This window comes from Marmota marmota, unplaced genomic scaffold, assembly GCF_001458135.2.
Source record: "Marmota marmota marmota unplaced genomic scaffold, marMar, whole genome shotgun sequence".
Classification (NCBI taxonomy): Eukaryota; Metazoa; Chordata; class Mammalia; order Rodentia; family Sciuridae; genus Marmota; species Marmota marmota.
Genome location: NW_026000164.1, coordinates 9,087,459 through 9,103,435, shown reverse-complemented (window position 1 = coordinate 9,103,435; position 15,977 = coordinate 9,087,459). Strand labels below are relative to the sequence as shown.

The window sequence follows — 15,977 nt, the reverse complement described above, 5'->3', positions numbered from 1 at the left end:
GCCTGCGTTCCCTGAAAGGACCAGCAGGTGGTAGCAACACTTCTCGCGAAGGCCCCAGCCCAGCTCCCTAGGACAGAAACAATAGACCCCTCATCCAGACCTGGGGTTAAGAGGTTAAGGGTGGGCGGAAATATTTTTTCTCGAGTCGCCCCCTGCGTTCCTCAACCCTGCCTCCGGGCACACACTGAGAGCGTCTTCGACCGCCTCTCATCACTGTGGGAAGGTTCTCTGTGGAGCGTGGGCAAGGGAGGAGGCGCCCAGAGGTGCAGCGACTTGCCCAAGCCGTGTCAGAGCCAGGCAGCGACACCAGGACTTCCCCTTTTCATCCCCAAGCTTCCCAGTCCCTTGGGGAGGGTGGAGGGAGAAGGCTGGAGCCTGAAGCTCCGACGTTGACCCAAATTCAAGCACTAAAAGATAAAAGAGTTCGAGGCTAGCGCTGGCGCCCCTCTCCCTGGCTGCATAACCTCCCGCACCACCGCCTGGACCCCCGAGATTTCTGTTGTCTTTTCCTCCACCCCCTTCTTTCTTCCATCTCTTTTTCTACGCCCACCTTAGTTCAAACCTCAGTAGGAGCCCACTGTCTAGTTCCTAGAGTTAAAGCCGAAAAGGAGGGGAGGCAAGGGGGTGCGTTTGGGGGCTCTGTCCCGCCCAGGGCGTCCGCAGCCGGCCAGTTGCGCTCGCTCCGCGCGCTCGAGCCCAAGGGTCTGAATACATCTCCCAGCCTCGCGCTCGCAGCCTGCTACTGCAATTCGCGCGTGCGACCCACCCACCCAGCCCACGTCCCTCCTGGCCGGGCCAGCACCCGCGGGCGGAGGCTGCCCCCCCCGACCGGTGCTCCCGCGGGCCCAGGGCGCTCCCCGCTTCTCCCCGCGCTCCCCAACGCTGAGAAAAGCTGGCGGCTCGTACCAGCCGCCTAGGCCAGGAGGGCGGGCTCCGCTCCCCGGAAGAGGGGAGAAGGAGGGCGGCCGAAGGGGCCGGAGAGGGGCGGGNTCCCGGACCCGAAAGGACGCGCACGACACAGGGTGAGCTCGGGGAGCAGCGGCTCCTCTGCGGGCCCTCGCGGGCGCAGACCTGCAGAGCTTGAGGCCGGCGGGAAGGTGAGCCCGGGTCGCAAGCGGCATCAGGGGACCGGGGATAGTGTGCCTGGGGACCGAGGGATTAAGGTTTGCAAAGTGAGGGGATCCTCCAGGCTGGGCCTCTGCACACCCTGGAGGGCCTCCTGGGGGAGTGCTGAGTATACCTCCCCAAGGCGAAAGCGGGGCTCGGGAGGGGCTAGGGAATACCCCCACATATCTCGTTGACGCCCCCCTATCCTTGTTGTTTGGCTTTCCTCCGCTGTTTTTCCAGAGACCCTTCTCTGGCTCTGCTTGGGGGTCCTGATCTGAGGACCGACTCTAGGCGTTAGGAAAAGAATTGCCCATCCCTCCGATTTCAGTGGCATCTCTCCAATCCCCTTGGAACTGGGAGGAGCCAGGAGGCCCGTCCACACTTGCCCCCAGATCTGCACAGCATCCCCCGCGCCACCCCTGATCCCCATCACCACATTTAAGTCTTGGAGGTGAGGCTCATTTTCTGCCCACAGCCATAACCCCCAAGTTCTAACCAAAGTCTCCTGCCTGCTCCTGCCCTAGCTTCACCTCCTCTCTGAACCTGGGTGCTTGGTCCTGCCTGGTCCCCCACCCCCACCCACAGATCTTGGCTGTCTGGCACCCTCTCTCCTCCCATCCCTAGGGGAGCTGGCATTGGCCCAGCATAGCTGATGTTGTAATGTCCCTGGCAGTGCCCATGGAGAAGAGCTGCTGGGCCTGTTCCCAATCAGTTAACCCAGGCCCTCCACCCGCCAGGGGAACTTGACTCAGGCTCTGGAAGGGGAGAGGATGGCCCTGAACTGAGAGACCAGTGGGAAGGAGCCTGAGGCTCTTCACAGTCCAGAGAAACTGCTCAAGTAATGTGGCTTTGGGGAATTGAGCTCTGCTCAGTGGAGCAATGGACTCTTTTTTGTAGAAAGAAAATTAGGGTGGGGGTTCCTCTGTACCTGCCTAGTGACTATGTTCACTAGTCACTAGATGACTTCCAGTGACCATGGAGTTACCAGAGTGCTAGGATCAACAGGCCTGGGTGACAGAGCATGGGAAGGGCAGGTGGTTCCTCTGGGATAACAGCAGTCCCAGCCCCTCACTGTCACCTGCACCTGGGTGCCAGGCCCCCTGTCCACACCCTGCCCCATCACTCTAGGTGGAAGGGGAATGGCAGCATTGGGGTTGGAAGCCTTGGTTTCCCTATGTCTCCTTCTTGCTTGGCCCCTTCTCCCAGCCCAGGTGTTTCTGTAGAAGCACCTCCCAGGAGAGAGCTCTCACCCAGAGAGAGGGATGGAGCAGGGCCCAGGGTGAGGGACAGTTCATGGGACCCCTCCAGAACAGCACTGAGCAGCATATCTGACACACACTCATCTCCTGACTTGTTACTGCTGCCTACCTTGCCTTACACACACATTTTCTTACTCACTGTACCAGAGAGACACATCCTCAGGCATCTGGGGACACAGGTATTGATCCTCCCAGCACCTTTCACTACTCATTCCTTGTGCACATTTGCCCATTGCCCCAACACCCCCTCATGCTGTTTTCCAGAGTCAAAGATGTCACCGGTCAGTGCACAGAGTGGCTTATTCTGCGTGACTGTCTGGCTGGACCCAGACACTGCCTGCATCCTAAAAGCCTCTTCCAGCTCCACAGCCTGGGAGTGGGAGGCACATTTGTCTGAGTTGGCGTGCTCTGGGGGACATTCTCAGAGGCTGGAGGCCTCCAGGGACACAGAACTATCCTCTGCTAGGTGATCCATGCATTTGCTTCTCTAGCCTGGGTGGCAGGGGATCAAGAGCCAAAGGACTGCCACCTCTTCCCTGTCTGTCCTGACTGCTGCCTTAAAGCCTGCCAGAATTCTTTTCAAGGCAGAGGGCCAGAGCACGGAGAGCTACCCAGAGGGTCTTCAGGGTGCAGATTAAAGGGCAGAGGCGGCAGCGTTCAGCTGAGCAAGGATTATATTGGAATTTCCTGGGCGTTTAACAGCTGCAGAACAGGGCAGAGGACAGGGCCTATGGTGCTGACCCCTCCCACGGTGACCCTGCAGCTAACAGGTGTGAGAACCAGCCCAGCAACCACAGCAGACATAAATGCACCCTCTCCATTGGGACACTCCCTCTCCCTGCTGACCTGCAGCTGACCGACTCACCTGTCTAGGCTCCCTTTGCCACCAACTATGCCCTGTGTTACAGGTGTCCCCCTTTGTCCCTTTTTCCCTTTGTAGTCCCAGTCCTCTGCTTGACAGAGTGGCAGAAAAGCATGAGGACAATGTGAACTTCTTGGGAGAGAAGCGTAAAGAACAGGGCATGATAAAAAGTTTTTTGCTTATGTTGCTCTCAGTTCATTCACGCTCAGCTTCTGCTGTCTCTTCATCTCTGCTTTCTTCTTCTAGATGAAAATTTCTAGGTATTTTGAAAGCTAGAGGATAAAAGACCAGGGGATAAAATATAAACATATGCTGTATTTGTCTAAGTTTAAAATACTTTCTTGTTTGGATTTTGTTGTAACTATAAAAAATAAGGTATGCTTATTGTAACAAGAGAAACAATTCCAACATGTGTAAGACAAAGCCAATTATACCCCACCTACCACCCTCCATTTCTACCTCCTACAGTAACCAGTTTTAATGATCCAATGTATTTCTGTCATACCTGCCTCCAAGCTTATCTGGCTAGCATTATTTAATTTTTAAAATTCGCTTTGTGGATTGAGGTGCATAAACTCTATTAAGTAAGCTGGATTTGTTCATGAAAGTATCGTATTTAGCATTTAATTGGAGCATAGTTAATTTTTCAAATTGCATGCAGGTTTACCAATTTACTTTTAAATCTTTCATTTTCTCAGAGAAGAGACTTCATAAGCTATGCTTTATAAGCTAAGATTCTACAAGTCTCTAATTTTTGCCGGTTTCTGAAAACAAAATAGGCCCAAGAGCGTATCTTATTTTTGTCAACCAAAGAAATATGTAGCAGGCTTGTGGATCTAGTCTCCAAGCCTGGAATCTCAGCTACTTCAGAGGCTGAGGCAGGAGGATCACAAGTTTAAGGCCAGCCTCAGCAACTTAGCAAGACCTTGTCTCAAAATTAAAAGTAAAAAGGGCTGGGGAGCACTCCTGCATTCAACCCTCAGTACTGAGAGAGAGAGAGAGAGAGAGAGGAGATAAATATGATATATCCAGAAAAGAAGCTGAGAAGAAGTATGAAGTGGTAGAATGCAATTTTTATCACATGAAACTCTAATCAGTCTCATTTTCTGAGCTGTCGTTTTACATCCACATTTCTGCTGCTTCAGTTGTTTGATATTTTTAAAACCTTATATGCATCTGAAATTTGAATGTTTTCCTGATTTAAGTCAGTTTTTGGCACTTTCTCGTGCAGAGATTTCTAAACACTGGCCAGTTCTTCTCATGAGCTGGAGCAGAGAGAGGACTGACATGCAGGCTCAGGAGGAAGAGAGAGACCTGGCCTTGCGGATGCCTCTTCCCCATGGTGCTGCGGTATCCTTGTGCTCGATGGTGCCCAGGATGTGCTCCTGGGTGTTCCATGTCCACTGCCATTGAAGGCACCCTTGAAAGTCGGCTTCCAAGTCCTGCTTGCTTAGTATTCCAGGCATGCGGAGCAGTCATGTTCTTGTCGCTTGTTTTTCTACCTTTGAAACTTGCTTCAGAAGAATCTGCAGTGGTATGAATTAGTTGACAGCAATTTATTCCATATCTTAAAGTTTCCTCTTGCTGTATTTTTATTCTTGCAGTAGAGATCCACTTAGGGTCTTTCTATCTGTTAAAAAAATAAAAGAGTTGAATTTATCTGTTTTGTTAGATAAGCAAGAACTGACCTGACTTCCTAGTCTGACTCAGCAGTCATTTTTCTTCTAAAGAAACTTGGTTCTAACCTTCAGTATTCTGGGTCTGAATCTGAAAGACATTCTCATCAAATATCAGAATAAACTTATGGGCACTTTAGGATCCTCAACCATTTCTTTTTTCATGAATATTTTTGTTCTTAGTAAAATTTCAAAAAAAAAAAAAATTACTCAAGTGGCAATCTACCTGTAGTGTCTCCATTTTATTCTTTTCTTTCTGATAGTTCTTGATGACAGAAACAAATTGACAAAGTAAATTGCTGCTACTCATTTCTGGATCTTTTGAAGAGAGGCCAGCTTCATGTTGTCATTAAGAGGTGTGCTAAGGCTATCCAAGCATGCCCTGATGCAGTCACAAGCTGCTGCATTACTTGTATTGTGGGTCATCAAGGGAACTATCTTGCCATTCTTCATCTTCTAGAATGTTCCATATGGTACCATTGATATTGTTTGTGAAGCATCTTTTCTATCTTGCTTTGCTATCTTTCAATTTAAAAAATTCATTACGATGTTACCAAAATATTTATTATTCCTTCATGATTGTCTAGTTGTGAGTTTAGGGAAGCACAGTCCTTATTGTTTCTTCTTTGTACCAATCATAGAACCCATTCATGTTCTGCCTGAAAGAGACTATTTTAAAGAATATCTTCTGGGCGAATTGTAAAATAGCCTTCATTGTTTAAAAGCTTGCCTCTGGCGTTCTCTGTTCTTGATAACAGTGTTCCTAAAGACTGTGGCTCTGGACAGAATCTGGTTTGCTTTTGTGTATCAAGCATGTTCCCAAATTCAGGCACTGAGAATTTGGGGATTGCACCTGCAACATAAATTGCTTCGGGTGTTTATTGAATAGCTGTTGGTGATGGAGCCAATGCTTCTGAAGTTAAGGTATCGAGGCATGCCCTCTACTTCTTGATCTGCCTGTTTCTGTCTGGAGCACTTATGTCATCAGTGGATGGTCCTAACAACATTTAGGACAGTATTTGCAAAGAATCTGTTTTTCTTATAAACTCTTTTAAGGGAAAAAAAGAATACTATCTGCCACATGGAACTGCTTCTTACTTGCCTCTATGTGCGGCGAATTGAGCTCTCTATTTCACACATGGTATTAGAGATATGAGGGGTCAATTTCAGTGGCAGGTTGAAGGATGCCCAGTACACATCAGCCTACATGAATCTCTCCATGATGCTGACTTCATGGAAATGGCACTGAAGTCTTCATCTTATGATGCAGCCAGCAGGAACATAAAAAAAAATTAGATGAGTGGGAATTAAATTATGGCTTTCATGTTGATCACAGTCTAACATAGTTTTATAGTTTGATTTCAGTTTCATGGAGAAACACATAGTTTTCTATACCACTGTGAATCACAAGGCCACATACATCCAGGTTCAATTCCCCTTCCAGTTGGCTTATTTTTCCTCAATCCTCTCTTTAGCAGCACATTTTCCTCCTCAACAGAAATAAATGGATCCTACTGCTCTTGTCCATGTAGCACATGGACTTTTGAGACTCAGTCATGAGGAGGGTCAGAGTGCCACCAGGCTTTTCTTCATCTTTTGTGTGTGTGTGCATGGTACTGGCGATTGAACCCAGGGGTGTTCTGTCACTGAGCTACATAGCTATAGCCCCAATCACTTTTTATTTTTTATTTTGAGACAGGGTATCACAAAGCTGCTTAGGGCCTCTTGCTGAGGCTGGTCTCTAACTGGCAATCCTCCTGTCTCAGCCTTCCAAGTTGCTGTGTTTATAGACATGTGCTACCACACCGAGCTAAGTTTATTTCTCTTTCTTTCTTTCTTTTTTCATTTTTTCCCACATATATTTTATTTTTTATTAGGTCAGTTATATATAACCTTAGAATTCATTTGAATTCATTTAATAATTATTAAAGCATAGAAAATAGAGCTTACCTTATCTTTTTCTGGGAGTACTACTTTCACTTGGAAGTTATTTGCATATTAATACATAAATAGTAGCCCGTATTCCTTGTTAAGGATGTGCCTTGATTTCTTAACCATCATCCTATCGATGGACAGTTTATAGTCTTTCTCTTATAAACAATTCACATGAGTATCCCGCTCAAACATCTACGCAAACTGGTGAATGTATATTGTACCCCAAGGACTTCTTAGGAGTGAAACTGCTAGCTAGATTTGCCAACTGTTCTCTGTGCACCAAGATTCCAATTTGAACTCATAATATGGTATACTGAAGAGACCCTATTTATCTATACTTGTCCAGCATGGTTATTGACTTCATAGGTTAAAAATGAAGTCTTAGAGCTGGGCACGTTGGCACACACCTGTGAACCCAGCCCTCTGGAGGCTGAGGCAGAAGAATTGGAAGTTCAAGGTCAGCCTCAACAACTTAGTGAGGCCCTAAGCAACTTAGTGAGAGTTTTTCTCTAAATAAACAATAAAAAAGCGGAGGGATGAAGCTCAGTGATAGAATACCCCAGGGTTCAATCCTCAGTACCAAAAAAAAAAAAAAAGAGGTCTTAGTAAGCAATTGAGGCTGCAATGACAAAGTCCATAGATTCAGTGGCTTATAAGCAATAGGAACTTATTTCTCACCATTCTGGAGGCTGATCCGAGGTCAGAGCGCCAAGGTTGTGTTCTGGCGAGGGTCCTCTTCTGAACTGCAGACAGTCCTCTTTGCATCTTTATTATAACCCTGCAAGGTAGAAAGAGGGCTAGTAAGCTCTTTGGGGTCTCTTATCAGAGCATTAATCCTATTCATGGTTGCTCCACCCTCATGACCTAGTTACCTGACAAAGTCCCCAACTCCAAATACTGTCACATTGGGGGCTAAGATTTTGACATGTGAATCCGGGGCAGAGGCACCAACATTCAGCCTCTAACAAATGGCATGCCACTGTTGTTTTAATAGGTCCTCCTTTAAATTCGAGCAAACAAAAAGCATCTTTTCATATGTTTAAGACATACACTTATTTTTCTGTTAGCCACACACAAAAAAGTGCCCCTTGGGGGAGAGAACCTTTGTTCACATACATAGCTGTCTCCTCATTTGTCTTTCAGAGTCTTTATGCCCATGCTCTTTTTATATTTGTTCTCTTACCTTCATACCCCATGGCCATTTTTCTGTGTCTCTCGCGCTTCGCTGCCTCTGTAAAGTGTCTAGAATACCCAAGGCAGCATTGCTGGGGCACGGGGAGCATCCTTGTGTTCCCTAAGGACAGGATAGATTCCTGCCCACCTGTCTTTAATGAGAAGAATCTTCTAACTTTAACTTCCAATACAGACTGGCCATTGGAGAAAGGGAGGAGAGTAAATGAAGAGAAAGAACTGGAATAACTCCTTCCACAGGAAAAGGGTAAGCCACAACTACCCCGTGCTCCCCCTCTGAGAAGGGGGGCCAGGAGAAACACAGAGACACAGTCACACAGGGAGTAGCAATAAGCAACCTGGCACGAGGCCCTCCAGGATTCTGAATCTTCAAAGCTGTTCTCTGAGAGAGCTCTCTGTTGGCTTCGCCCTAGGGTGGGTGCGGGAGCAGTTTGAAATTCGGCATCAGGTTGGGTGAAATTGCTGTATATAAGAATGCAATTTCCTCCCCACCCACCCCACCTCTCCCGGGCCTCTGTGTATCCCTAGGAAGCAAGCTTCGCTGCCAACCCCCATTTGAGCAAAAGCCACAGCCCCACCTGGGAGCAGGGTGGTGGCCGGGGCAATGGTGGGAATCTTGAAGATGCCCCATGGCTACTGAGGGGGCTGCGCGGTCAGGGAGCAGAGTGTCTGGCATGGTGTGCAGCCTGTGGGTCCTGGTCCTGGGGCCCTCAGTTCTGGCTCTGGAAGGTAAGAAGGAGGGGAGGCCCAGTGGGGGCCAGTGAGGGTAGGAAATGGGAACGACTCAGAAGTGAGGGAAGACATCACAAGTGGGAAAGGCATGGGGAGGGTGGCCAGGATCTGCATCGGGGATTTCAGAGATGGGTTCCTGACAGACAGCTGAGTGACTGCTGGCAAATTAAGTGGACATGGAGGGACAGTCTCTGGTTCCCCATGGGAATGGGGTTGGGGTCAGAGGTGCTGACTAGAGGGTTGGCACCGAGTGCCCCTCTCTCTCCGGGCAGAAGTGTTGCTGGACACCACGGGAGAGACATCTGAGATTGGCTGGCTCACCTTCCCACCAGGTGGGGTGAGTGCCACTCTTCATTCTGAACCCATCTCCACCCCTTCCTGTTCCCTAGAGTGGAATTTGGGAAGGCAACCCTGGGTCTTGCGGGTGGGATAAGACCCCCTCCCTCCCTGAACAGGATTTCGATGAATCCTCCTCCTGCTTGGTTGTCATTAAGTCTCAGTGGAACAGATATGTCCCCTTCATTCCCTGGCCCCCAACACCTCCCTGCCCAAGCTCTGAGCAGCTGACACCTTTTCTGGTCTCCGGGCAGTGGGACGAGGTAAGCGTTCTGGATGACCAGCGTCGCCTCACAAGGACCTTTGAGGCATGCCACGTGGCAGGGGCTGCTCCAGGTACCACCCAGGACAACTGGCTACAGACGCACTTTGTGGAGCGGCGAGGGGCCCAGAGGGCACACATCAGACTCCACTTCTCCGTGCGGGCCTGCTCCAGCCTGGGCGTGAGCGGGGGCACCTGCCGGGAGACCTTCACCCTTTACTACCGCCAGGCGGAGGAGCCCGACAGCCCCGACCACATTTCAACCTGGCACCTCAAACGCTGGACCAAGGTGGACACAATCGCAGCAGATGAGAGCTTCCCTGCCTCTTCCTCCTCCTCTTCCTCCTCCTCTTGGGCTGTGGGGCCCCAAGGGACTGGTCAGCGAGCTGGCCTGCAGCTGAATGTCAAGGAGCGAAGCTTTGGCCCTCTTACCCAGCGTGGCTTCTATGTGGCCTTCCAGGACACAGGGGCCTGCCTGGCCCTTGTAGCGGTCAAGCTCTTCTCCTACGCCTGCCCCACCGTGCTCCGTGCCTTTGCCTCCTTTCCTGAGACGCAGGCCAGCGGGGCTGGGGGGGCCTCCCTGGTGGCAGCTGTGGGCACCTGTGTGGCTCACGCAGAGCCAGAGGAGGATGGAGTTGGGGGCCAGGCAGGGGGCAGCCCCCCCAGGCTGCACTGCAATGGGGAGGGCAAGTGGATGGTAGCTGTTGGGGGCTGCCGCTGCCAGCCTGGACACCAACCTGCTCATGGAGACCAGGCCTGCCAAGGTGAGAGTCCAGTCCCCCGCACTTACCCAGCATCTTCCACCTGCCCCCAACCTTGGGGTCCTCCCCCGAGCACCCCAGACTTTGTTTTGTCCCCCAAAACATCAGGATCAAGCCATCTTAGGACAGGACCCCTTTCCTCCATTTTATTTCCTGAAGCGTACAAACTTGCTCACACCCATTCATCTAAAATTTCTGGAATCTTCTGGATCTTTCCACAGCAATTGCTATGGATTTTTGGGCTGCAGACCTAAGAAGTGATACAGACCAAAAGTTGTTAAACTCCGAGATCACCTTGGGTGGGGTCGCTTGTCCCCCTCTGCTATCTGGTTGGGAGGGTTCACTGCAGCACCAGGTGGCTGGGAAGCCAGTAGAAGGAGCCGTGGATATGGCTGCGGAGAGAGGTTATGCAACCACGCCTGTGGGGCTTGCCCAGCCTGCAACCCCATCACACCTCACCTCTTCATCACTGGAGATGCAGTTCTGTCCCAGTGACTGACAGGAGTCTTTGCCCTAGGGAAGGGGGGTGGTTAGGTCTCAGGAGGACCAGCTCTGGGGAACAGAGAGCTGTGCTGAAGCCTGTGTGCAGGGGCATTGGGAGCTCAGGGTGGTGGATGGAGCAAGAGTGACGCCCCATTCTCTCTGCCTCTTCAGCCTGCCCTGGGGGGTCCTATAAGGCCTTGGCCGGGAATGCTCCCTGTTCACCATGCCCTGCCCGCAGCCACTCCCCTGACCCTGCAGCCCCCGTTTGCCCCTGCCTCCAGGGCTTCTATCGGGCCAGTTCTGATCCACCAGAGGCCCCCTGTACTGGTGAGTCTGCCTCCCAGCCCGGCATGGAAAAGAGTCTGGGAGTGGGGCTGGAGGGAGGGGAGCCTGCTGCCACGTGGGGTGCCTTTTGCATTTGGAGTGACTTTCTTTTTTTGTTATATTTCCTTATTTTTTCCCCTCCCTGCCACACCTCCCTCTCTCCTCCCACCTGCCTCCTCTGTTTCCTGCCCCAACCCCATGCTCTCTTCCCTCCTCCTCTGGATGGTCAACCTTCCTCGCCTCCTTCCTTCCTCGATCCTCTCCACCCTCCCACCTTGTCACCCTCCCACTGCACCTGACGGCACCCAGGCCCTCCATCAGCACCCCGGGAGCTTTGGTTTGAGGTGCAGGGCTCAGTGCTCATGTTGCACTGGCGCCTGCCACAGGAGCTGGGCGGACGAGGTGACCTGCTCTTCAACGTCGTGTGCAAGGAATGTGGAGGGCATCAGGAGCCTGGCAGTGGGGGCTCGTGTCGCCGCTGCAGGGATGAGGTGCATTTTGACCCCCGCCAGAGGGGCCTGACGGAGAGTCGAGTGTTAGTCGGGGGGCTCCGAGCACATGTACCCTATATCCTGGAGGTGCAGGCTGTCAATGGGGTGTCTGAGCTCAGCCCTGACCCTCCCCACGCTGCAGCCATCAATGTCAGCACCAGTCATGAAGGTAAGCCCTTTTACCCAGCTTAGTGACATCTCCCATAACTCCTTAGAACCCCCTGCCCGCCTTTCCCAAACCTGCCCTCCAATCAGGCTGCCTTAGAATCCATAGTCTAAGCTCCATGCCCTCCACCCACCAGTGATGCTTCTGCTCCCAGAGACTCCCATCCCCCTGATAATCCCTCCTGCAATCCAGTCCCCTCGGCAGTCCCTGTGGTGCACCAAGTGAGCAGGGCCGCCAACAGCATCACTGTGTCCTGGCCCCAGCCTGACCAGACCAATGGGAACATCCTTGACTACCAGCTCCGCTACTATGACCAGGTGGGCAAGGAGCAGGGGGCACCACAGCAGGGCTGGTAGGTGCTGGAAGTCCCCACAGGAGAGCATGGGGGTCGCATGAGGCAATGGGGATGTGTTTGATGGCCACATCAGCTGAGGAAAGCTTGGGGGTAAGAGCAGGGGCAAGAGGAGCAGGTTGTGCAGGCAGTGAGTGGCTGTTGCCCCCAGGCAGAAGACGAATCCCACTCCTTCACTCTGACCAGTGAGACCAACACTGCCACCGTGACACGGCTGAGTCCTGGCCACATCTATGGCTTCCAGGTGCGGGCGCGGACTGCTGCTGGCCACGGCCCCTATGGGGGCAAGGTCTATTTCCAGACGCTGCCTCAAGGTGAGGGGGTGCCTGGATGGGAACTGGGTGTCTAAGGGGACACTGAGGAGAGGTCAAGACCGTCCAGGCTTTGAACCCTGACCTGGCATCTCCGGGACCAGAGACTCCGGGAAAGGAGGATGTGAGGATGGTACCGTGGCTGACCCTTGACCTCAGGGGCTGCTGGGGAGGGTGTGCAGGGGTGAATGTGTGGGTCATGTGGATATTCAAGTTGTGTGTGTAGGGCTGTAGGGGTCGTGGGTGCGTGTACAGGACTAAGTGTATATATGTGCATACGCATGCGTATGTGTGGATTTGTAGTCAGGTGTGCACATGCCTGTTGTGTGTTTATGTGTGTGGGTGGGTCTGTGAGGTGGGGTGTGTGTGTGTGTGTGTGTGGTGTGGGGGTGCCTAAGGTAGTGAGATGCTTTCACACACTCATGTGTAAGGCCTGGTCCCCCAGGTGAACTGTCCTCTCAGCTTCCAGAGAAGCTGTCCTTGGTGATTGGCTCCATCCTGGGAGCCTTGGCCTTCCTCCTGCTGGCGGCCATCACAGTCCTGGCTGTCATCTTCCAGAGGTGAGGCCCCTGTGCCCCAACCTCCCCAACCTGCCCAGCACCATTCATGTCCTGGATACCCCTGTGGACCCCCCTATAGACAGCCTTTTCCCACTACCCCAGCCCCACCCTGAACCCCGTGCAACAGTGGGACGTGGGGGGACAGCACAGGGGTGGAGATGGGGCCACTGTTCCAGGTCACCCGTTTGTCCCGCAGGAAGCGGCGAGGCACAGGCTACACAGAGCAGCTGCAGCAGTACAGCAGCCCAGGTGGGCAGGAGGAGGGACCAGGACTGGGCCTGGGGGTCTGGGGGCTGGGTGCGTGCCTGGCAGTGTTGAGGGGCTCCTTCACATCAGCTTCCAGAAGCAAGCGGGCACGTCTCGGGCATGTGGGCACCCAGCCTTGCACCACACCCTAAGAGCCCACTCCTCCCTACAGGACTTGGGGTAAAGTACTACACAGACCCCTCCACATACGACGACCCCTGCCAGGCCATCCGAGAGCTTGCCCGGGAGGTTGACCCTTCGTATATCAAGATTGAAGAGGTCATTGGGGCAGGTACTGCAGGGACAAGGAGGGACTGGGGGTTCCTGGTAGCCCTCCTTAGCCAGGAATCCCTTTAAGCACAGTAGGACACTGTGAGCCCACGGTCCTTCCTTGACCCCCATGCCACCTGCTCCCATTCTGCAGGCTCCTTTGGAGAAGTGCGCAGGGGCCGACTGCAGCCCCGGGGACGGCGGGAGCAGGCCGTGGCCATCCAGGCCCTGTGGGCTGGGGGTGCCGAGGGCCTGCAGATGACCTTCCTGGGCCGTGCCGCACTCCTGGGCCAGTTCCAGCACCCCAACATCCTGCGGCTGGAGGGTGTGGTCACCAAGAGCCGTCCCCTCATGGTGCTGACAGAGCTCATGGACCTCGGCCCCCTGGACAGCTTCCTCAGGGTCAGTCCAGCTGGGGTGGAGGAGGAGGGTGCGGTGCATGGGTCCAGGAAAGCTTGGGGGCCTCCCCTCTTTCAGGAGACAGCCGATACCTTTGCTCCCTCCCCCTACCTCCCATGGTGGTCCTCATCCTTCTTTCCCAGGCCTGTGTGATCCCAAATTCTGCCCCCGACAGCCCTCTCATGCTAGTGTCTGCTGCTCAGCGTGCCCAGGTTCCACTCTGTTGCTGACCTCTGTCCTCTGCCCCTCAGCAACGGGAGGGCCAGTTCAGCAGCCTGCAGCTGGTGGCCATGCAGCGGGGCGTGGCCGCCGCCATGCAGTACCTGTCCAGCTTTGCCTTTGTGCACCGAGCGCTCTCTGCCGGGAGCGTGCTGGTGAATAGCCACCTGGTGTGCAAGGTGGCCCGTCTTGGCCACAGTCCTCAGGTGAGTGCAGAGCCTGAGGCTTAGCATCCCTCAGCAGGGGCTCTGGGGTGAGCTGGAATCTGGGGTGGGCGCCAGGTAGGATAGCCCGGTATCTGGGGGTTGGAGGCTCACCCGTGTGCTGGGGAGAGAGGAGCCTGAACAAGGGGCAGTTGAAGGATCTCAGGGACTAAGGCAAAGAAAGGGGGCTTGGGAGGGCAGGAGTGTCAAACTGGCACCCACTCCTGCCCTCCCCCTCATGTGGAGGATTCACAGGCTCCAGAATCAGTACAGCTGGGGACAAATCCAGAAGGCCCCAGCACATCTCCAGCACTGTAACCTTGGACAAGTTCATATTGTTTATGCCTCACTTCTGCATCCTAATGTCCACCCTACACGGGTGTTCAGGGGATTAAATGAGATGTTCAGTGTGAAACCCTTAACATACGTCTGAGTCCAGAGTAGTTGTTCAGTAAATGTGACTCTCGCTAGGATTATTGTTATTGCTGCATTTGACTTCACTCCTCAGGGCTCAAGTTGCTTGCTTCGCTGGGCAGCCCCAGAGGTCATTGCACACGGAAAGCATACGACATCCAGCGACGTCTGGAGCTTTGGGATACTTATGTGGGAAGTGATGAGCTATGGAGAACGGCCCTACTGGGACATGAGTGAGCAAGAGGTGAGCTTACCATGATCCCTCCCAGGCCCACATATTCCAAGACCTTCCTTCCATTCACATTCTCAGATATCATGATATCTTCCAAGCTTTAGAGTTCCCTCTCCACTCCAGACTCATGTGGCACCAGATTACAGTCCATCCCTACTTTGCTAACACTCCCTGGGACTAGCAAGAGCTTTCTGTCACCAGATGCTTCCCCTGATCCCCAGGTACTAAATGCAATAGAGCAGGAGTTCCGGCTGCCCCCGCCTCCAGGCTGTCCTCCTGGACTACATCTGCTGATGCTGGACACATGGCAGAAGGACCGTGCCCGGCGGCCTCACTTTGACCAGCTGGTGGCTGCATTTGACAAGATGATCCGCAAGCCAGACACCCTGCAAGCTGATGGGGGCGCGGGGGACAGGTCTGGAACTTGGGGCTGGAACCTGGGAAAGCCAGGGAGGGTAAATGAAAGTCAAAAAGAAAACTGAGGCGAGAGGGCTGAGATGAAGAGGAGAACTTGACCTGCCTGCCCCTCCCCACCTCAGACCTTCCCAGGCCCTCCTGAACCCTGTGGTCCTGGACTTCCCTTGTCTGGACTCGCCCCAGGCCTGGCTTTCGGCCATCGGACTAGAGTGCTACCAGGACAACTTCTCCAAGTTTGGCCTCTGCACCTTCAGCGATGTGGCTCAGCTCAGCCTGGAGTAAGCAGGGGTGGCGGGGTGGGCAGGAGCTCCAGGCCCCAGGAGAGCGGGTGTCTGGGATCTTAGAGAAACTGGCCCAGCTCTGACCCACTCCTTCCCCGCCAGAGACCTGCCTGCCCTGGGCATCACCCTGGCTGGCCACCAGAAGAAACTGCTGCACAACATCCAGCTCCTCCGGCAGCATCTGAGGCAGCCAGGCTCAGTGGAGGTGTGAGTGAGGTCTGGGCAGGAAGCTGTGAGCCCAAGATGCCGCTGACCCAGCCCCGGACACAGGTCCGAGGAGGGATGCGCGAGATGTGAGCCAGGCTCCCTCTCCGCCTCTGTGCCTGCGGCATTCTCCCAACCCTCCTCTGGACGCTGCATTTCCCCAGTCCTCCACCCTCTGCCAGCCTCCACTACATTAAAGGGAAGGGAATTTGAACGTTCAGGTGTGTCAAGACCTCAGTCTGCAAGGAGGGGCGGAGGGGAGGAGGGGGCGGGCAGACACCGGG

General features: G+C 53.3%; 1 protein-coding gene across 5 annotated transcripts; it reads left to right on the top strand.

The window, feature by feature from the left end:
- The first annotated feature begins 951 nt into the window (after positions 1-951).
- On the top strand, positions 952-15,911 carry Ephb6 (EPH receptor B6). Of its 5 annotated transcripts, none has more exons than XM_048786793.1 (19): positions 968-1,097; positions 1,348-1,558; positions 8,206-8,277; positions 8,559-8,759; positions 9,035-9,099; positions 9,353-10,124; positions 10,776-10,931; positions 11,238-11,588; positions 11,778-11,902; positions 12,089-12,251; positions 12,694-12,808; positions 13,005-13,057; positions 13,227-13,346; positions 13,479-13,726; positions 13,975-14,148; positions 14,654-14,803; positions 15,013-15,206; positions 15,331-15,486; positions 15,592-15,911. In XM_048786793.1, the coding sequence occupies exons 4-19, from the start codon at positions 8,660-8,662 to the stop codon at positions 15,698-15,700; spliced, it is 3,051 nt and encodes a 1,016-aa protein (XP_048642750.1). In that variant the 5' UTR covers positions 968-1,097; positions 1,348-1,558; positions 8,206-8,277; positions 8,559-8,659; the 3' UTR covers positions 15,701-15,911. The 5 variants fall into 5 exon arrangements, with proteins under 5 accessions (XP_015349234.1, XP_048642750.1, XP_048642753.1 ...); XM_048786796.1 differs by lacking the exon at positions 1,348-1,558 and adding an exon at positions 4,460-4,578 and having other exon boundaries at positions 969-1,097; XM_048786794.1 differs by having other exon boundaries at positions 986-1,022.
- The last annotated feature ends 66 nt before the right edge of the window (positions 15,912-15,977 follow it).

Coding starts and splice junctions, on each gene's coding strand:
- Ephb6 (XM_015493748.2), top strand. CDS start 8,660: ATGGCTACTGAGGGGGCTGCGCGGTCAGGGAGCAGAGTGTCTGGCATG. Junction 11,903..12,088: donor AGCTCCGCTACTATGACCAG/GTGGGCAAGGAG, acceptor TGTTGCCCCCAG/GCAGAAGACGAATCCCACTC. Junction 13,058..13,226: donor GCAGCAGTACAGCAGCCCAG/GTGGGCAGGAGG, acceptor TCCTCCCTACAG/GACTTGGGGTAAAGTACTAC.